At 46.2% G+C, this 20536-nt stretch overlaps 10 protein-coding genes across 10 annotated transcripts; 5 read left to right on the plus strand and 5 right to left on the minus strand.

Annotated features, from left to right (window-relative positions):
• Window positions 1-516: 516 nt before the first annotated feature.
• N7483_009655 (putative DNA ligase I) lies at window positions 517-3015 on the minus strand (the record flags this gene model as incomplete). The annotated part of the gene is made up of 1 exon (XM_057093082.1): window positions 517-3015. The coding sequence occupies one exon, from the start codon at window positions 3013-3015 to the stop codon at window positions 517-519; it is 2499 nt and encodes an 832-aa protein (XP_056944256.1).
• Window positions 3016-3145: 130 nt separating this feature from the next.
• Window positions 3146-5852, plus strand: N7483_009656 (RINT-1 family protein; the record flags this gene model as incomplete). The annotated part of the gene is made up of 6 exons (XM_057093083.1): window positions 3146-3292; window positions 3374-3621; window positions 3678-3983; window positions 4043-4187; window positions 4244-4940; window positions 4969-5852. 6 exons carry the CDS (start codon window positions 3146-3148, stop codon window positions 5850-5852), a joined length of 2427 nt encoding a protein of 808 aa, XP_056944257.1.
• A 377-nt stretch (window positions 5853-6229) lies between these two features.
• Window positions 6230-7038, plus strand: N7483_009657 (SDR family NAD(P)-dependent oxidoreductase; the record flags this gene model as incomplete). Its single annotated transcript, XM_057093084.1, is given in 2 exon segments — window positions 6230-6613; window positions 6631-7038. 2 exon segments carry the CDS (start codon window positions 6230-6232, stop codon window positions 7036-7038), a joined length of 792 nt encoding a protein of 263 aa, XP_056944258.1.
• A 185-nt stretch (window positions 7039-7223) lies between these two features.
• N7483_009658 (DUF3140 domain-containing protein) lies at window positions 7224-7703 on the minus strand (the record flags this gene model as incomplete). The annotated part of the gene is made up of 3 exons (XM_057093085.1): window positions 7224-7425; window positions 7484-7603; window positions 7675-7703. The coding sequence occupies 3 exons, from the start codon at window positions 7701-7703 to the stop codon at window positions 7224-7226; spliced, it is 351 nt and encodes a 116-aa protein (XP_056944259.1).
• A 1182-nt stretch (window positions 7704-8885) lies between these two features.
• On the plus strand, window positions 8886-9995 carry N7483_009659 (formate/nitrite transporter family protein; the record flags this gene model as incomplete). Its single annotated transcript, XM_057093086.1, has 4 exons — window positions 8886-9164; window positions 9217-9337; window positions 9402-9758; window positions 9838-9995. 4 exons carry the CDS (start codon window positions 8886-8888, stop codon window positions 9993-9995), a joined length of 915 nt encoding a protein of 304 aa, XP_056944260.1.
• A 1045-nt stretch (window positions 9996-11040) lies between these two features.
• N7483_009660 (uncharacterized protein) lies at window positions 11041-12856 on the plus strand (the record flags this gene model as incomplete). The annotated part of the gene is made up of 5 exons (XM_057093087.1): window positions 11041-11428; window positions 11512-11760; window positions 11822-12094; window positions 12162-12357; window positions 12454-12856. The coding sequence occupies 5 exons, from the start codon at window positions 11041-11043 to the stop codon at window positions 12854-12856; spliced, it is 1509 nt and encodes a 502-aa protein (XP_056944261.1).
• Window positions 12857-13382: 526 nt separating this feature from the next.
• On the minus strand, window positions 13383-13974 carry N7483_009661 (uncharacterized protein; the record flags this gene model as incomplete). The annotated part of the gene is made up of 2 exons (XM_057093088.1): window positions 13383-13765; window positions 13833-13974. The coding sequence occupies 2 exons, from the start codon at window positions 13972-13974 to the stop codon at window positions 13383-13385; spliced, it is 525 nt and encodes a 174-aa protein (XP_056944262.1).
• An 18-nt stretch (window positions 13975-13992) lies between these two features.
• N7483_009662 (uncharacterized protein) lies at window positions 13993-15166 on the minus strand (the record flags this gene model as incomplete). Its single annotated transcript, XM_057093089.1, has 5 exons — window positions 13993-14085; window positions 14113-14205; window positions 14286-14433; window positions 14545-14838; window positions 14991-15166. 5 exons carry the CDS (start codon window positions 15164-15166, stop codon window positions 13993-13995), a joined length of 804 nt encoding a protein of 267 aa, XP_056944263.1.
• Window positions 15167-15783: 617 nt separating this feature from the next.
• N7483_009663 (uncharacterized protein) lies at window positions 15784-17548 on the plus strand (the record flags this gene model as incomplete). Its single annotated transcript, XM_057093090.1, is given in 3 exon segments — window positions 15784-16695; window positions 16707-17350; window positions 17377-17548. 3 exon segments carry the CDS (start codon window positions 15784-15786, stop codon window positions 17546-17548), a joined length of 1728 nt encoding a protein of 575 aa, XP_056944264.1.
• Window positions 17549-18910: 1362 nt separating this feature from the next.
• N7483_009664 (uncharacterized protein) lies at window positions 18911-20068 on the minus strand (the record flags this gene model as incomplete). Its single annotated transcript, XM_057093091.1, has 3 exons — window positions 18911-19101; window positions 19164-19600; window positions 19662-20068. 3 exons carry the CDS (start codon window positions 20066-20068, stop codon window positions 18911-18913), a joined length of 1035 nt encoding a protein of 344 aa, XP_056944265.1.
• Window positions 20069-20536: the final 468 nt, after the last annotated feature.

A 20536-nucleotide genomic window follows, 5' to 3' on the forward strand; every position in this document is an offset into this window, starting at 1 on the left:
CCTATCACATGTATTGCATCCAACATGCCCTTGTCATGATATTTTGTACCCGGACCTCGTTGCTGTTAATGATCAGTCTATTTAATACTACCTTGCCTTCTAACAAGAGGGCAAGATCCCCCAAACTACATAAAAATAGTTGAAAATAATGAACCCGTGTAATTCAAATGTTGTCTCGTTTCTATGGAATCATTGTCCTCTACTAGTAATATTCTAAGATAGCGTCATGTTAAACAGTATATTGACACTGACGCTCAAAGTACTAGCCCTAGACTCGGAGGAGGGCAATTAGGACTACAGCTCCGACTCGGAGTCCGATCAATTTCAAGCACTGGAGTGTCTTAGCTCAAACCAAACATTGAATTGCATGGTATACACTATCAATCGCGAAAATTTAAATTTGACCGAAATTTTCATCAGACCATTAGTATTACTGCCAGTAGTACCAGTACTATCCAACAACTTGAATGCGCATGGACATGAAATACCCATGAATTATATGTACTAGCTTCAAATTTAATCCTCAGCCCATCCCAACTCCTCCTTCCCCTTCCCATCATCAACCTTCGCCTTCTCCGCCTGTTTCCTCCACAAAAGGGCCAAATAATCCGAACTGCTCGCCTCATCCAGCCCCTTATCCTCTCTCACCTTCAAAAATCGCGGAAACCTCAAACTCAACCCCCTCTCTTCACTAACCAAACCAATAGCAGCTGTATAAGTCGGACTAAGCGTAATGTCCGCAAACGCCATCTCCCACACCTCCTGTGGCTCGAACCACACATCCGGATGCCCGGAATACTCCACGTAAGCCGGTCGCGAGATCACATTCGAACTGCCTTCGTTGTACTTCTCTTTATTGCTCGCGTAGAACTTGTCTGTGAACCCGGACATGCACTTCGTCACAGCTTCCAGGGCTCCGGACTCGGGGTTCCGCACGGCGAGTAGGATCGGGGACCACCATTTTGCTTTGCGGCCTTGACCGTGCCACCCGGCTATTGGGATTAAGTCTAGGGTCTCGGAGGAGGTGCTGTAGTCTTTTTTGACTTTTAGCCAGGATTCCAGGCGTTTGTCTGGTTCGTAGGTTGAGAGGAGAGCTTTTCGACGAGAAGATTTTTCTTTTATTGCGGGAGTGGGTGTAGAATCTGTGGTTGGAATTTGGTTGGACGAGTCTTGTTCTTGATTGGAGGTTGTTGTTGGTTTGAGGGTATTGTCGAGAACTTTAACCATTATTCCTTCGCACTTGGCTTCTGTGGCACTTTTGAAGAATTCTAGAACGCTGTCTGAATCCGCAGATGTGGCGTCTAGACTCTTCACCCATGTGAATCGGTTAGGAATCTCGACGAAGAGACTTCGAAGGAGTTCTCTGCGTTCTCGGAATGGGCGATCTAGAAGTGGTTCGCCGTTTAGATACATAAGATCAAACGAGAAGAGACACACAGTTACGGCTATCGCCCCGATCTCGACGTTCTTCTTGGCCCGATTCGTCAGGGTTTGGAATGGGAGAAGATCACCCGTATCGCGATCAACGGCGACTACCTCCCCTTCTAGAATGAAACTCGAGACTCCCTCACCGCGGATTTGGGGTACGAGGGAAACAAGATCGGGATACTTTTCTGTCATCAGCTCGAGATGGCGAGAGAAGATGGAGACCTTGCCCTGCTCGTCGCAGTGTACTTGAGCTCGTTGTCCATCATACTTGTATTCGCAACTGAAGTCGCGACCCTGCAACTTGGTCAACATATCTGAGAGATCGCGCGTGATGCTTCCCAGCATTGGTCGGAGCGGAGTGTGTAACACAAGACCGCATCTAATGAGTAGTTCTTCGGTGACACCGATCTCTAGAAGAGATGGGACGAGGTCATCGTAACTTGGATGTCGAGCGTAAGACGCCTTGACGATTTCTTCGGCGTTCGTGTATAATTTAGCGAGCTCATCCTTCTTGAGACGTGCGAGCTCATTTTTTGAGCAGAGCAAGAATTCAGCGCCGGTAGGTTTTGAGTAAAGAAATGCGCGCGCGAGTGCAATAAGCATGGTCGTCTTTACGGCGCCGATGCGGAGGTTTTGAACAAGGGTTCGAACAATGTATCGACTCTCTTCAGCACCCCGGGTATCCTGCAACAATTTCTCGACGATACGTTGTTTTGTCTCCTGGCTTCCAGAGCCTTTACTCGTTGCAATTTTGAGTAAAGATTGATACACGCCTTTGATCTTAAGCGGTTTTGGTTTGACCAAGGTGAAGGTCTGTCGTTTTTTGGCCTCGAAGGCAACATCTCCTGCATCTCCGTGCTTGTCGTACAGCGTTTTCAAGCCTTGGTTATTGAGACCGTATATTTTCTTCAGGGCTTTCGAGATGGACGAGCCACCTAACCCCAGCTCCATCTCGTCGTAGGGAGGGGAGATAGAGTTGGTTGCTAACCATACAGCAGGGAGAACGCTATTAGGATCACCTTCAATCAAGACTCGGAGAAAGTTGACCAATGTATCAACGATTTTGATTCGACTCGTTGTGGAGTTGGCCAGGACAAACGCTCTAGTTAGCAACGCGTAGGTCGCATCGCCGCCGTCTGAAGCCCAATGAGGGCGTAATTCCGCTACATATTTGCTTGGATCAAATGTTTGCGGGCTTTGATCAAACGGGATATCAAGTGATACAGTGTCCTCTGTTCCCAAAGATGACTGTAGGGATAGAGTATTCTTCTTAGATATCGTCAGAGCTGCTGCGGGTGTTATATCCGCCGGGATGGAGGCTGGTGGATCTGTGTTTGTGTCAAGCTCTGCTTCTGTTGATTGAATATCATTTGAATTTGACGTAGAATCTGCTGCTTCTTCTTCTTTATTCCATTCTTCTTGAAGCTTTCTTGCTAATGCTTCATCGGAGAGGGTCTGCTCTGTGGCGTCGGGCTCTACCTGCGACTCTTGAGGCGTTTGTCCTTTAAAGAAGGAAGCAATTGTGCGCAATTTTTGTGGCGATGCATTATCTCCAGTTCGCTTACGCTTTTTAGCTGGACTGGACATGTTCAAAGTAAGTAGTAAAGGTGGGAGTTGCCACTGGGGACTGGAGATACTTAGTAGTTGCGGGTCCCAGACGTCAGAAGGCGGAGCAACGCGAACACCGTTGCGCTTCCGTGATTTTCCCTTCGCAACAATGGCGCCGTCCACGTCTCTGTCGTCGCACGAGCGAACAAGAGTCGAGGATTATTTGAATGATAAAATCCAAGTTTCTGCTGATCTCGAGAGTCTGAGCTCGCTTCTCTCGAGTCTCCGCGCGCAACAGGAGCTCCAGCGGAAACAGGTACGTCTATGACTCCCTCCCCTCTATACCCGCGGCCTGAGGCTCCTACACGCACGCAGTTCTAATTTCGTTCTCAATTAGCTCGCAGAGGCACAGGAAGCACTCTCGAATGCCACAAAATCATCCAACGATCATGCTGAAGCTACTCGAAAGCGAGCCGAGGCATTCACGGCCGAACAGGCGGACATCGACAAGCGGTTGAAGGCGATCACACAATCGGAGACAAGTGATGAGGCAGTACGACGACTGGAAAAGAGTATGGAAAGGCTTCAGAGGCTAGAGATTTCTAAGGGATACGTGGAACTATTGAAGGAGGCAGAGGATTTGAGGTATGCATCTGTTGACACGGAGAGCTTCATAATGAATGCTAAAATTGTCATTACAGTAAACAAGCTTTAAACAGCATCTCCGCCGATCCTCGCGCCGCTATTGAACCCTACACTCGACTTCGCAGCATCGTTGAATCGCTCAAAGAAGCTCAGCCCGCCGCTGAGGGCGCTGCGCCCCACCTTATCGACTATACGGAGAAACTGGCATCTGCATTAAGAGAACAGTTGAAAAAATTCTTTGGTGATCGATTGCAGAAAACACTTTCATCATTGAAGTGGCCGACTCGCGAGCTGAATATTACGGAAAAAATATTGAATCAGTGGAAGGGGGATGTTGAGCTTTTAATTGATTTGCAAACACCGTGCGTGTGGATCCTTTCCCCGTTGTGTGGTCAAGATACGTCTCTAACATTATACCCAGGGAACTTCCCCATCGTGATGCATTGAACACTACCCAGGCCTTCGAGCCTCCCGTCCTTTTCCCTCTGGAGGTCATGGTACATCCCTTGGATCTCCGATTCAAATATCATTTCAGCGGCGACAAGCCGACAAATCGACTTGATAAGGTAGAGAAGTCGTCCATACTTCAATCATAAATTGTTTGCTAATATCTCTTCTACAGCCGGAGTACTTTCTTTCACATATCGTGGACCTTGTTAATCAATTTGGAGGATTTTTCGAGTCATACTTCCAGCCTATTCTCGACGACAAGGCACAGTCGGCTGGCCCGAGCCTGGAATGGAATTATTACAATGCTTTGCATGCTTTTATAAACGCCATTTTACCAATGCTGCGACAAAAAATCGACTCGTTCTTGCCTCAGATCGCCGACTATCCCCAATTACTGAGTCATTTTATTCACCAACTAATGAGTTTCGACAATGATCTCAGAGAAACATGGAACTACCTACCAGATCCTTACTCTGATGGAAACTGGAAGGGAATGACCTGGGAGGTCCTCTCCAAACAAGGATGGTACGATCGCTGGCTTCAGGTCGAGAAGGACTTCGCATTGGCTAGATACAAGGACATCATCGACACTGCAGACGGTGGACAAATTGACTATGATGGTGTCGAGCCGACCGCGACTAAGCCAACTATCGCCGCTATCCGAGTCAATGATCTTCTTGAAACCATCACAGAACGTTATCAACCACTATCATCCTTCAGCCAGAAACTACGTTTTCTCATCGATATCCAAATCACAATATTCGATCAGTTTCACGAGCGTCTCCATTCTGCATTGGAGGCTTATCTAGCAATGACATCGACACTTGGCCGGACAGTGCAAGGTGCGGATGGGCAGGCTAGTGTAGAAGGTATAGCAGGTCTCGACCGACTTTGCAGAGTTTTTCGGAAGTGCCGAGTATCTTGAGAAGAAGATGGAGGATTGGAGCAACGATATCTTTTTCGTCGAGCTCTGGTCCGAACTTCAAGAACGGGTTCGACAGGGTGGACGTAACGTGGCGGGATCGATGTCCCTTGCTGAAGTGGCATCTCGCACCTCGCCAGCAGTCAACAACAATGGAGCATCCAACGCTCAAGACTCCTCTGAAGGCGCTTTGTTCGACGAAACTGCCTCTGCCTACCGTCGTCTAAGACTCCGGTCGGAGTCTATCATCATCTCCACCTTAAACTCGAACATCACTGCAGCCTTGAAACCATACTCCCGTGTCGCCACCTGGGCATCACTTTCCGTGCCTTCAGCTGGATCGGCGTCATCCCCTCTTTCCCTCTCATCCGACCTGGCACATGCCATGCGGACACTCTCCTCCCAGCTTACATTCATTTCAAAGGTGCTTGGCATAGCTCCTTTGCGGAGAGTTTCTCGTCAACTCCTTCTTACCATACAGACATATATTTGGGACAATGTGCTGACGAGGAATAATTTCTCAGCTGCTGGTGCAACCCAGTTAGCGAGTGATGTTGAGCAATTGTACAGCATGGTTGACACAACGCTTGGCGTAGCTGGGCATGTAGGTGGCTCGCTGCTCATATTGAATAAACTCAACGAGGGCCTTCGTCTTCTGAATCTCAGTCCATCCGTGGATGATTCAAATGAAATAGCTGGGAAAGAGGACAGCTCCCTACCAGGACTTTGGAATGTGGAACAGAGATTGTTCAAGGACAATGAGAGTGCGCGGGCTGTGCTTGCTGAGCTGAATATTGAAAAATTGACAGCAGCCGAAGCTCGATCTGTGCTCGAACGAAGAGTAGAGATCCAAGCATGATCTTCACTCGCATGATTTATGCTTGGTTGGTTTTTAGCTCGATTACAGGAGTTTCTATACATAGTTCATGGAGCGATACAAATTTGCATTCTCGCAACACTGAGTGCTAAGTGAAGGAAATTCTGACATAATATTACCTTTTCAGATAAATGTGCACTGTTGATCATGGATACCCTGACTCAGACCCCGACTATCAATACCCCATGTCTAAAGTGCGGAGAAGCTACAATGACATTGTTACATTGGCGCGCAGTGTTGCAGCCGGTGGAGTCATCGCTGATTCCCCTCTTACCCCCTCTCCATATTCAATCAACTTTCCCTCAAAAGCTCTAGCTTCGTTTAGCCATCCTTATTCTTGTCAGTACTATTATACAACAATGACAGCGCCAGCCATCTACCCTAGTCTTTCCAATAAAACCGTACTCGTAACAGGCGGGGCGGAAGGAATAGGCGCAGCAACCGTTGAGAGATTTGCGTATCAAGGTTGCCAAGTGCTCATTCTGGACATAAACAAAGAAGCAGCCCAGCGAACCATCACTCATATTTCTCATCTCCAAAGCCAGACTAAAGAGAGCCCATCAACGAAAACTCCCATCTTCTACCCATGTGACCTTTCAAGTTTAGAGGAAACGAAAGCCATCATCGCAAAGATCTTAGCAGAGTGGACTACGATCGACGTACTGATCAACAACGCCGCGGCAACAGGAAAAGGCGCAAGACTTCGAACGGAAGATGTCACATCTGATTCCTGGGACTTCTTGGTAAATACCAACTTGAGACACGTTTTCTTCCTCACTCAGGCAGTCCTTCCAGCGATGAAAGCCGCCGGGCCGGAAGTATCGTGAATATTGGTTCCATTACATGGCGTATCCCAGCTCCCGATTCACCTGTATATGCTGCCTGTAAAGCAGCTGTTATGGGACTTACCCGTGTACAAAGCAAGGAGGTCGGCGCTGCCAATATTCGCATTAACAGTGTGATGCCTGGTGCCATTGTGACTCAGAGGCAACGGGAGGATGTCCTGACCCCTGAATCTCGTGCAGAGGTAATGCGCGGACAGAGCTTACAACGGGATCTATTGCCAGAGGAGGTAGCTAAGGTAATTGTCTTTTTGGCAAGTGATAAGGCAAGTGGAGTTACTGGAAGCATATATACTGTGGATGGCGGTTGGTGCAGTGACCCTTGATTCTTTTCATATGGAACGAGGGTCATATTTGTCTTTTCATATTTTCCAAGGTCGCTAATTTAGCTAATTTACAACTTCAAATTATGTCACTAAGCTGAATTTTTATCTGTGTTATATAGACCCGGAGCTTGTGCAGTATTTTTGCCACAAAATTGTCTATGGCAGCATATTAAAATCGACATCATCTATTCCTTCAGAGCATCATGACCCCAATTTTTGAGAGATCTATAGCTCTTACTGTTTGTATCCTGCTTCGCAACTGATTCCTGCGCAAGATGGCGTTTGCAATAAGAAACGACTTTTCGCATGTGGTCGATTTCTGGAGCCGAATATCCAGAGGGGTCACCATCCGGATTATTCTCGAGGATCTTCACGATTTTTCGGCCACTAAAAAAATCATTTTACTTATCAGTCCGGATCATACTATGAAGTAGTCAAGAATCACCTTTCATGGCCAATGGTCTCGTCCCCAGAGTCATTCGTCCAACCCGCGGAAATTGATTGCTCTTTCTTGAGCCAATCGCGAAGCTCGTTCGGGGTCATGTTGACGAGATCATTGAACTCGCTAGCTTCTCGTTAGCTCCAGTTGTGGCTGTCTAAGTGATAAGCAAGTTTAGAAAAAGCAATAATACATACTCGATCACTGTAGCTCTGTCTTTGACCATGACTATTTGTCACAACCGATACTAGTAGCGATAATTATGAAGCTGAATATTGATTGAGTCCAGGTAGACCAAGCTATTGCATCTTTCAAGTTAATTTCTCGTGATTCTCAGCAGTTCTAGGTACTAAGTACTGTGCTGTGGCAACCGTATAATTTTGACGTCATGGATGAGGTTGGCCTTTTGAAAAGGCTTGATTCAGATCGAATCTGGACAAAAGCTTAAACAAACCACGGAAAATTTACAACACACATGCTCACTTTGTGACTTCAAATTGAACAAGATCGAGAAATGAAATTGGGAATCAAGAATCCCGAGGTTACTCTAAAACAGGAGAAACTGGCCCCGAGGCCCCTTGGTACGTTTTAGCTGGTCATTTGCAATATTGCCTACTGCTAGTCTACCAGCAAGTCAACTGAAGTTTCTGTAACTGTGGAAGATCTTGGTCATTTCTCAAGATCCTCGTGGATATGGTGTATTATGAAACTCTAAGTACTTATTTCAATATAATAAAACTTGAAGTTCCGGGCATTGAATCTTGAACCTGTATGATCACATGCTTGATATCCTCCATATTCATCACATCTACCACTTCGATATCACTGACTCAAGTGACAGTCAAACATTGAACTAAAAATGAGACTATCAATTGATGTCGATCTATCAAGTCATCTAAAAGGTACACTTGAATGCAGTATATAATGCTATATAATGCACCCGCGGAGATGTTTTGATTGAACTCAAAATTCTTGCCAAGTCTGCCAAGCACTGATAGAGGGCGGCGCTTTAAGTGGTTGCCGAGACAATACATGCAGATGATCGACGCATCATCTTACTATTCAAGAACATCAGTTCGTCCGCTTATCTTTCCCCAGGAATCTATGAGGTCCATAGCTCTGAAGATCATGGATATGCATGGATATGGTTATCTCGAACCAATTGTTCCTCATGGTTAATGAAAGTGCTCACTGTTATCAAGCCCTGGAGCTGCGTGGAGGAGATCATTATAAAGACCCTGGATCCGACTCCGGTTGATTCACGCGGAGGCTCTCTGGTATCTATCGCATTCTCAATTCTGGGTCAATTACGCCCCTTCTTTGCGCCGGGCCTCACGTTTTCACACTTGAACACATTTGTCCAAATATACTACGATTGATCTATCATACTACGACTAACGCCGTCGCCATGTCGTTTGATGCACTTTCTGCCCAGGAGGTCATCGAAGCCGTCGCAAGATCTGGTGTGCAGAAGGGGAATATGCGATTGGATAAGGTGTTCCTTAGCTCCGTTTCCGCTGGCTGTTTACTTGCCTTCGCCTGTGGTACTGCTCTCAGCACAAATGCCTCCCCTTGGTACTCAGACAACGCCGCCGGTTTGATCCGTACCATTAGCGCCTTGGTCTTTCCTTACGGATTGGTTATGATTATCTTGACAGGCGCGGACCTTTGCACTGGATCTTTTATGGTATGTTGCGCCTCATAGATGTTTAAAAAACATGAGACTAATGGATATTTAGTATACCACCGTTGCAGCCTTACAGCGTAAGCTTCCCTGGTGGAAAATGCTGATACACTGGGCTGTCACATTCCTCGGAAACCTGGCCGGATCTCTATTCATGGTAGGAATCATTTTTGGTTGTAAGTCACAGAATGTCTTGTCTGAAATCAGGAAATTGAAATAATGTTAATTCCAACTTTGCAGATGGTGGTGTTTTCGATGCGGATCCATTCAAATCGGCTGTCAGCACCTTCGCTACTAAGAAGCAGGTTACCCCTGACTTCCGTATGATCTTCCTGCGTGGAACTGGATGTAACTGGCTTGTCTGCCTAGCATGCTTTTTTGGTATGCAGGGCCGCGATCTTGCATCCAAGATAATGGGTATCTGGTGGCCCATCTTCGCTTTCGTTTCTCTTGGATTTGACCACGTCGTTGCCAATATGACTTTTATTCCTCTTGGTATTTGGGTTGACACGCCTGGAATTACTGTTGGACTTTACATCTGGAAGGGTATTATCCCTACCCTGCTCGGAAATATTCTTGGCGGCGGTCTTTTCTGTGGTAAGTCAACATATCTTACAATTACACATGGGACTTCACCTGCGCATGGACACCTGGGCATTACTGACGGTCACTACAGGAACATACTACTGGTATATGTACCTCCTGGACATTAACTCACTACCCATTCCCGGTCGAAAGAAGAGTGACAGCGATACTGAAGTTCCCACTCCGGAGGGAATGTCTGTGAAGAACGGAGATATTGAGGCCAATGCTGGTATTTCAAACCCAGTTTAATTCATATACCTTAATCACTCACTATTGATCTTTGGTATTTGACCGAGTTTGTGACCTCTACTTAATGAAGTTTTTGATGCTTTGGGAGGTACTATGGGAGCATTGTACCGACTAAAAGTCCCGTTTTGTTTTTGTTATCACTTTATTAAGTGATTAATTCCTTATGAGAACCCGCCTTCTTATATGCATATATTCAAGTTGCCAGTGCCAGAGACATGGATGTGGTTGGCACGTTGTGGATAGGATATCAATCATAATAAATAATGTTTCAATCAATTCAAAAAGATCTCAAATGTTGCCCATAGCGGGGATCGAACCCCTTGTACAAAATACATCATGCTAGGAATAGCCTCACTTGATACATGCATCACCACACCATCATCCTTCATATCTCACTCAATATTGATTATTTTTGATTTCTGAAAACGGGAGTAAAAATAGCGGGTCTAAAATTATTTCTGCTAAAATATCAAAAATCCAAAAAAAAGAATGCCCGCTACTTCGGTCAAAGCTGCTTCCCTGCTTCCCTGCTTCCCTGCCCTCCGGCGAACTCAGCCACTGAACAGGATCTGATATTATCCTGATCAATACTTCTGTCCTCTTAAGATTCATAGAGCCACTGACCGCTAAGCCAGCTGGGCTGAGTTGTTACTTTTCTCCCCCTTCACCCAACTATATAGGATCTCCCACTTTCACTGCCTACTTTACCACCACATTTTCAACAATATCCACCTGGGTATCCGGTGTCCGGAAATAATGTGGTGTTACATCACGAAAACTCCCAAGATTGACAGATATACCCTAGGTAAACACATGAATAGATTTCGGGGTTTCTATATGCCGGGTGATTGGACTTCCCTTATCCCGCGGGTTAATGTCGCAGCTGTGGGCACTTCCCCGGAGACCATGTGGGGCAAGGATATTTCATGGAGTCAAGTGTCATATTTTGTATGGGGAAAGCTCGTTGAATTAAATAAATATGAAAAAGTTGACTTCTAATTCAATTCTTTCCAGATATTCAAGTCATCAAAATGGATCAAGTTCAATGGCTACCAGCGAGCGCATTGAAAGACAACATCTTTTACCGGGCTTTAGCCCTTGCACAAAGACTCTACCTAGAGGTTCGATTCAGAAGGAAGGTCATTTGCCGCTTCCGTGTGATATTCTTCTCGAACAAGATGTTGAGATTCTCATGCGAGACGGCGCCCGTCTTTATGCCGACGTTTACCGACCTCCGAAAGCCCAGCCAGGATCCATTCCCACTGTGTTCGCGTTTACTCCTTTTGGGAAACAGGGAGGTCCCAATCGCCATAATTTCGATAGGAGAGAATGGCGCTGTGGGGTACCAAGAAAGGTCGTCTCAAGCCTGGAGGTCTTCGAGAGACCTGATCCTGCATACTGGTGTTTCCATGGGTATGCTATTGTTGCTGTTGGTAAGTGATTCATGAATCTGGCTTTCTTCTGGTCGAGGAAAGATTCAGAGTAGTATTTTGACTGATGCTCTGCCACTTTGTAGATATGAGAGGGACGTGGAACTCCGATGGCAATGCTGTTTTACCTTGCGCCGAGCAAGGACAAGATGGATACGATGTCGTGGAATGGATTGCTTCAAGGGATTGGTCAAATGGACGCGTGACAATGTCCGGTAATAGCTTTCTTGCTGCAACTCAATGGTTTGTGGGAGCTGAACAACCACCTCATTTGACATGCCTTGCACCATGGGAAGGGTTCAACGACGTATATAACGACCAAGTCTGCCGCGGTAGTGAGCAAGATATTCAAAAATGATATAAATTCGAGAGAATTGATCTGATTCAGATATCCAGGAATCCCCGATGCCGGCTTTGCAAGTGGCTTGTTTTTAGGAGACTTGAGCGGGAAGAACAAGGTTGAAGATGTGTTGACAACAACCGAGGAGAACCCGCTCTGTAATGCCTACTGGGCAAGTCGACAGCCAAAGTGGGAAAACATCAAAGTTCCACTCTATGTCGTGGCTAGCTGGACCAATCCATTGCATACTCGTGGCAAATTGAAAGCGTTTGAGAAGAGTAGCAGCGAGTATAAATGGCTTCGGGTTCACAACTCTCATGAATGGCCTGGTAAATCACCACCCAGTATTCAATCCGCATCTTGGATAAGTCAATTAATTTTGTTTCTATTGTCCAGATCTCTATCAGCAGCAAAATGTCGAGGATTTACGGAGTTTCTATGATTTCTTCATGAAGGATGTTAACAATGATTGGATCTACACACTACGAGTCCGCCTAAGCGTTCTCAACGCAGGAGGCCACGATATTGTGAATCGCTCTGAAGTCGGCTACCCACTTGCCCGTCAAGAGGCGGACTCCATGTCTTTGCAAGAGTCAGCCCCCAACTGAAGCCAGCAAATCGTTTATGAAGCTGTCAATGGATCTATCTCGTTTAACTATACCGTGCCCCATACTATGGAATTCGTCAGATCTTCAAAAATCCAGATCTTCGTCCAGGCAGAAGGTTCCAATGGCATGGATATCTTTGCAACACTGAAGAAGTACAATTCCGAAGGCGAGCTTCAGAAATCTCCCATGATTGATGTTGGTTGGTTAGCCGACGATCCTGAAAAGGAGCGAAAACTCCTGGTCTCTATGAACAAGCAAAACAAGGATTTCTGTGCGAGCTATTTTAGCCCTGGCCCCTCTGGCTGTCTTCGTGTATCACACCAAGCCTTGGATTTAGGGAAAAACACTGAGTTTCAGCCTGTCTACACCCATGCTAAGGAGGAGCTTCTTGGTCATGGCGAGGTAGTAGCTGCTGATATAGAAGTGTGGCCATACGGGTGGCGTTTTGAAGCCGGGGAAATCCTTCGTCTTTCTTTGTCTTAATCTTCATCCTCATCTTCGTCCAGCTGACCGTAACCTATTTCACGCAACAGTGGACAGCATATTCTTTACACGGGTGGAGGGAAAGGATCATACATTTTGCTTCCTCAGATAAAATCATGATTACTAGCAGTGAATACTAGGCACCAAATTTTGACTAGGTATACATAGTAAATGAACTGGAATTTCTTTTGGTTTTCTCTACCTTCTCTTCAAATAGCTTCAATCAGCCTTTCAACATTTAATGTTAAAATAATGGTTCTAGCGTGTGATCCCGATGAATACGCCCTAGACTCCATTGAGAACCAGTCGTGATTGTTACGCATTGGACTGAAATTTCTCTTTTTACCCCTTTGTGCTTTTACCTGATATTTTTTATCCCTTATTTTTCACCGTGAATAGCAAAATTGCGCTCAAGAGTTGGAACTTGACTTCAAGATATGAAATTCTCCATTCCATTTCCAATTTTCCATAGATGAAAATTCAATAAACTATTAAGTACAGACAGGACTGGAAAAGAGTAGCTAGCCTATTTCTTGACGCTCTCTGGGGTCTCAGAATCAGTAACACCAATATGCTCAACATGCACATCGGAAATATCCTTCTCATCATCAAGTGCACTCTCACCTCTTGCGGAAGAAAGCTTAGCTTTACCCAGTAAAAAGTTGTCACTCTCAAACAAGTCTGCGATTTGCTGAAGGCCACAACCGCGAGTTTCTGGGAAGAAGAGATAGACAACGACTCCAAACTCCGCCAACAGAACGATATAAATCAAGTAGTATCTCCATCCGATTGCCTCAATGGCAACAGGAGAGGCAAATGAGTTGAAAAGGTTGGCGCAGCTGTTGTCAATGTACGATATACCCATCAACTTCTGACAACTGTGGAGTGGAAGAATCTCGACCGGATAACCTGTTAAAAGTTAGAATCTGCATGTCAAGTTTGCCACAGCATTTGAGATTCTCAGAGATAAGCATACTAATACTAAGCGGAGTTATTGCAACCGAGTAGCACACTTGGAATAGGAATATCAGGAATAGAACAGCAGTGGCTAAGCCTGATGTTCCAGTTTCATCATAAGCAGCTGAACACGCAGTCCAGACCGTGAATGATATGAGCATTCCCGTGATAGAGCCCAGCTAAAGTGTGCGACGACCTAGACGGTCAACCAATAAGCCTCCGGTAATTGCGGCAATCCAGCTGACAATTTGGAGTATGGCATTGAGTAAGGTCTGCATGGATGACGATTAGATGCCAACCGACTTGAGAATTAGGGTCAGATAGTAGCTGATAATACCATTGCCACACCACTGAGACATGAATGAGATATAAACAACCTGAATCAGACGCTTCTTATCAGCTGGGGTTTTCAACATTTTCAGAGGAGGTTAGTGGTTATGCATCAAGGGAAAAGAGTTTCAAAGTAACAAACCTGAGACCAGCCCAGTTTACCAGTACCAGCTTCGAAACGCAAGTGCGATCTAATTTCATTGATTTCATACTCAACCAATGGGGATGTCTCATCTCCATTGGCATGCCATCTCACCAGCAAAGCGCGGGCCTCTTCCACACGCCCCTTGCTGATAAGCCAACGTGGCGATTCGGGAACCCAGAAGAGAGCAATGAATTATATCAAAGGGAAAGCAGCCTGGAGCAAAGAAGGAATGCGCCAGCTCCAGGTGGAATTGTACATGTGGTATGTGCCAAAGGTAGTCCAGCTTGACAAGATGGAACCAGCGAAGTAAGAGGTATAAAGAAGGCTCGTCAACTTAGCACGATGAGTCGGATAGGCGAGTTCGGATGTCAGGACTGGAGCTCGGACAATGCAAAACTCAATTTCGATGCCGATAAAGAACCGAGCTGCAATGAACATGCCGATATTTTGGGAGCCAATTTGAATCGCTGCGGCAAGGACTACTATCAAGCATCCACTTTGAAGAGTTATGCGACGGCCGAATCGGTCGGCGCTCCATGCAACCACTCCACTAAAGAGAATATGTTTGAATGAAATTAGGTCAATCAATGAAGCGTGATCTGGATCATAGTACCACCTACCGGTCCAATGTTCAGGACAGCGTTATCAAGACCAAGTAGAGCGGAGCTTGGATTTCCAAAGTAGTCATTCCAAGTCTATAACGATTGAAGTCCATTCATCATGGAGCCATCAAAGCCCAAACCCGCCGCCGACATGATCACGAAGAGCAGGTGAAAATTCAGTCGTCGTAGATGAGGAGTACGATACCATGGATTGGGCTGGACTGGCAGTACTCTGGCCAGGTCAGCACCAACAAAGAAATCATCGCCTGCAGCCATGGTATTTTTCTAGAGCCACCAGGGCTCCGTAATGTGTTCCGGTTGTATTGAGAGAAAAATGATTTTTTGAATCCATCCAGGGCTTGGACGAGAAGGTTGGCCTCATGATTTTAAACAAAGTCATACTAGCCAGCACGGACGTTGTATACAGACGACTAGCAAGTAGTAGCAACTATCGTCTCGGGTTATGATCGGCAACTTGCTTCATATTTTGACAAGTTGAAATTGAAAAACACCGATTGGTCAAGGGCGATCACAGAAATGCGGAGTGCCCCGTGGGAGATGTAGGAGGAGTCGCGCATGTTGGAAGTCGAGAGAGAGAGAGAGAACATGGACCACGCGCTCCGGCTTAACGGACATCCATACCACGCAATAAACTTCGAAATGCCACGGGTTAACGAGGGTGGATCGATGAGGCTTCGTATTGACCCCCACATGGGAAATGATGGGATAGAGACTTAACCCTCGGGATAAGCGGTGGAGTAACGTTACCCCAAACTTGAAACAACGAGGATATGAATGATAATATTGATGAATGAAACGATGATCATTGAAAATAAATGTCCAATTGATTTAGATTGCTCGTTACTGAAGAGTCTTGTTTCAATTGTATCATCATGCCTGCTCCCTGCCAAATCGCTCAAAAGAAAATCGATCCACCTTCCATCGGTCGCAATGGATACCAAGGATTCTTGAACAAATCCGAAATTTTACCCAAGGGATCTGCTCCCTTCAACTCTCGCAAACTTACATGTGATATTCTCGTCGAACATGACGTCGGTCTCAAAGTTCGTGATGGTGCCACAATCTATGTCGACGTCTACCGACCTCCCGATGGCGGCGAGAAGGTCCCTGCCATTTTTTCCTGGTCTCCATTCGGCAAGAAATTGAACGGGTTGAAGTTCCTCGAAATGATGCCCCTTTACGATATGGGCTTGAAGCCTGACACACTCAGTGGTCTGGAGAAATTCGAGGCCATTGACCCAGCCGATTTTGTACTGCGAGGTTATGCTGTCATCAATGCCAATACCCGCGGCGTTAGAGATTCGGATGGAATGTGTATTATAATGGGTACTCAGGAAGGAGAGGATGGGGTTGACTGTATCGAAGAGATCGCAAAGAAGCCCTGGTGCAATGGAAATGTCGGCATGGCTGGCAACTCTCCCCTCGCGATTGCTCAGTGGTTCATCGGACAGTTGCGCCCTCCCTCTCTTAAGGCCATTGCACCTTGGGAGGGATGTGGTGATCTGTTCCGTGAGCAATTTTTTCGTGGTGGAATTTATGCTGGTAACTTCTTCGATCACATCTCCCAGGTTATGATTCAAGGAAATAACGGCATGGAGAGCTTCAAAGAGATGTATCGCCGCAGCGGTGGAGTGGCGAACCCATACTGGGAATACAAGCGACCGTATATCACTAACATCAATATCCCGACATACATCAAAGCATCATTTTCGAGTGCCTTACACACCATGGGGTGCATTCGTGGATTCTTTGATGTGGATACCCCAATAAATGGATCCGGTTCAGTCCTTACCAGGAGTGGCATGACAGCTGGGCTGTTCCTAAGTACACCGAGGAGCTACTTAGCTTCTTCGATCGGTATTTGAAGGGCATTGAGAATGATTGGGAGAAGATCCCACCGATTCGCATGACTACTCTGCGTTTCGGCAGTCAGGATGCCATTGTGGACGAGCCCATTGCCTCTTTTCCTCCACCACAAGTCCAGGATCGCCAATTATTTCTCTCTGAGAATGGTAGCTTGAACCTTGACAGCCAAATCTCGAACACCGGCATCGCATCGTATAACTCCGAGAGCGGTGCCTCCCATGCCGCTTTCACATACACTTTCGACAAGAAGACTCGGCTCTGTGGTATTCCCAAGGCTGTTCTGTACATGTCATGCGACGCTCGCGACGATCTGGATGTGTACATTATTGTTCGCAAGCTGGACAAAAATGGCAAGCCTGCATTGGCATTGAACGTTCCTTGGTCTTCCATTCCACCGAATTCGATTGAAGGGATTCCCCGGGAGAAGGCCACTGATCTCTTGTTGTACATGGGTCCGATCGGTATGTTGCGTGAATCTCATCGTGAGATTGATAGCTCACGCTCGATGCACCCAAACTACCCCTTTCACCCGCACACTCGCACCCAGCCCGTACCAGCTTGTGAGGTTGTTAAGTTGGAGATTGGATTTTCGCAATGAGTGTGGAGTTTGAAGCCGGGGAGTCCGTCCAGGTTCAGGTGTCTGGTCAGTCACCTCAGATCCATTCTTTTGAGGAGCTGAAGGATAAATTGGGTAACCATGATAACAAGGGAGTGCACAAGATCCATTTTGGAGGGGACCACCCTAGTTATGTGGTTCTCCCTTTTGCATGATCGGAATGAATAGCACTAGTACTAGAATAGCTGAACTGTGAATTCAATCTCGTTCCCCTTTTTTACACATGTGCATACTTCATGATCAGAATCCACTAATCCACGGGCTACATGGGAAAAATGCGGTGATCGGCACCGGGGGATAATTCCAAGGTTCCAAGGTTGCTTTAGTAAATTCCAATAACTAATAGTATTTCAGGGGCAAAAGTTAGAATAGTTTATTACTTCTGATTGATGGAACTTGAAGATATAACTACTATTTACCAAGAGCCTTGACTTTGAAATGGTTAGCGAAGTATTTGTCTCTGGTTTTTGAATGAGTAGTTGACTGAAAGTTGAACATTTGAATTTGGGCGAAAAGCTGGATGATTAATGGGTGATGTTTCATGATCGAGAGCACCTGAGAAGCTGGGTCAAGGTGACAGCCGATGCTTTGGAACTTAAGTGGCCTTGAGAAGACCGAAAGCATCTCCTCTTAGCAGGGTGTTGCTAGTGGCACCGTGGGCAGGGCTCAGTAGAGCAATAAAAGTACAAAACCCAGGATGAGACCATGGGTACGGGAAGGCTCACCTTGATGATTGTGTTGTGCTGTTGTTGTAGAGGAAGAGGACCTAAGGTCTTGAGAGGACCAAAACATATCTCCTCTTAGCAAGGGTGTTGCTAGTGGCACCGTGGGTGGCACTCCGTAGAGCAGACTCCGTAGAGCAATAAAAATACAGGAGTCCCATGGCGAGACCATGGGCACGGAAGGCTCACCTGGATATTGATTCCTGCGGGTTGACGCCTGCGAGCTTCTGCATCAAGGTCATGATGTGGAACGGAATCTAAGGTCTTGAGAAGACCGAGCGAGTCTTCTCTTAGCAAGAGTGTTGCTAGTGGCACCGTGGACGGGGCTCCATAGAGAAATAAAAATACAAAAATCCCAGGACGAGACCATGGGCACGGGAAGGCTCACCTGAGGATGCCTTGACTGAGGTAATATGTTAAGAGAATGTGCTGATGGATGAATTTATGGATGAGTCAAGAGAGTTGTTGATGAATGGATGGTGGATGAATGGATGGTGAATGATGGATGAAGAAGAAATTTGAAATGGGAGGTGGTGGGAGAAAATCAAGAAGAAGAAATGGAAAGGCAGGAAGGATCGCGAAGTGAGAGATCAACACAACCTCGCTTCCAATGTTGGAATGGCAGCCTACATTACTAGTAGTCCAGCTTTCAGAGTATTTATAAGAAATGAATGAAATTTCAATCTAAGTAACAGAAAATAATGGAACTATACAAAGCACCTGAGTAGTATAGCTGATATTCACATCCTGTCCGGATACCATCTCATCATACTCAGGCTAGCGCAGTGTGTGTCGTTAGTAAGGCTTCACCCCAGCGAGCTTCAATACCTGGTCTGTCAACTCAGGTTTCTCTAGGGGCTCCGAGCGCTCTCCCGGGCAAATCTTATCCCCACGCATGGCCTTTCCTTGAGCAAAAATATTGCAGGGAGGCCAGTGAGTTGTCCCTTCGAAGCGTTGGAATATCTCACCCTTCAGCTTGAGATCTTCTGGTTTAGCCAAACTAGCAGGTGTGTATGTTGCATATATATAATCGTGCGGATTGTCTCACTCTGAGGCAGGGAGGCATAGTGAACTGTACGAGAGTCCCAGATAATGACATCCCCAGGCTCAGCGTCGACCTTGATCAAATTGCATCCATGGTCTTCAAACCACTTCACATCCTCCAAGGTGAACCTATACCAATCAAACTGCCCCGGCGCATCATCCGCCTTGGGCTTCGGAGGGTGCTCTTTGAAAAATTGTTCAAAGAGCTCTGAGCTTCCCTGAAGCAACTGCAAACCGCCATCTAGGGGTCCAGCCTCGGAAAGGTTGATGATATCCTGGGCACAGGCCAGTCCCTTGGGAGTAGGGGCCCGGTCCACATGAGGCCAGGGAGTCCACTTGGTATCTTTCCGACCGGGGAGGGTAATTTTCAAGGCATCGAAGGAGACCAGAAGTTCATCTGTTCCCCACAACTGGGCGAAGGGTTCAATTACTCCGGGCTCACTGGATGTATAATTCGTCAGTGTTTATTGCTCAAGGATAGTGGTGGAAGAACTTCTCTTACCAACGAGCCTCCCAAACCCATTTCTCATGCGTGACGCAATAACCCATGATCATACCAGCATTCATTGTAACAGGAAGATGATCCTCTGTCCATTTGCTCTTGTCGTTGATATCGAATCCAAAGTCGAACTTCTGGAACCAATCCATAGCACGCTCACGGTACTGCACGGCACGTTCGCGGGGGATCTCCCATTTCACGACTATGTATCCTTTCTTAAAGAAGTCGTTTCTCCAATCGCCGAACTTCTCCTTCCTATCGGCCTGCTTGGCGAGTATATCGGTGACACCACCAACGGTGGTATCATCATAGTCATATTTGATTCCGTGACTGGTCTTCAAGTATCCACCGTTGTAGGTACTTGATTGAACTGTCTCAGTCGCAGCAGAGGATATCTTTCCAGATGCCATTTTGTAAGTTTCGGTGAATGGTAGAGAGAGGAGAGATAAACTGGAAGAGGTATAGATTTATTGCCTGTTCTCCAATACCGTGGATGATGCAGAGTATTTGAAATCTTCCTGATCACGCTTTAAATATGAATCAGTCTCCCACAGATCAGTTCATTGTCAGCAATCAATATCTGGGGTATACACGGAGGATGTGGAGCATCATTGCAGAGTGTCTGTTCAATTGTTGTTTCCGCTATCCCGTTATCCCGTGGAATTCAGATGTGGAGACATCGTTGACTCCGGCATTTCAACATCTTCCACGGAATATGAATAGCCATTTGATCAAAATCAGGCTATTCTTTCTCAACAAGTAAAATTCGGTCCCAAAATAGATGTATTCCATATAGAGAACCTCGTGTGTGTGTACGGAATTTTCCGGACTCGGCTTAAATTGCTTCTCGGACGAGGGCTAACTAGGATTTGGAATAC

This window comes from Penicillium malachiteum (assembly GCF_028827825.1).
Source record: "Penicillium malachiteum strain IBT 17515 chromosome Unknown utg000004l:1.0-4883003.0:1.0-4884900.0, whole genome shotgun sequence".
Taxonomy (NCBI): Eukaryota; Fungi; Ascomycota; class Eurotiomycetes; order Eurotiales; family Aspergillaceae; genus Penicillium; species Penicillium malachiteum.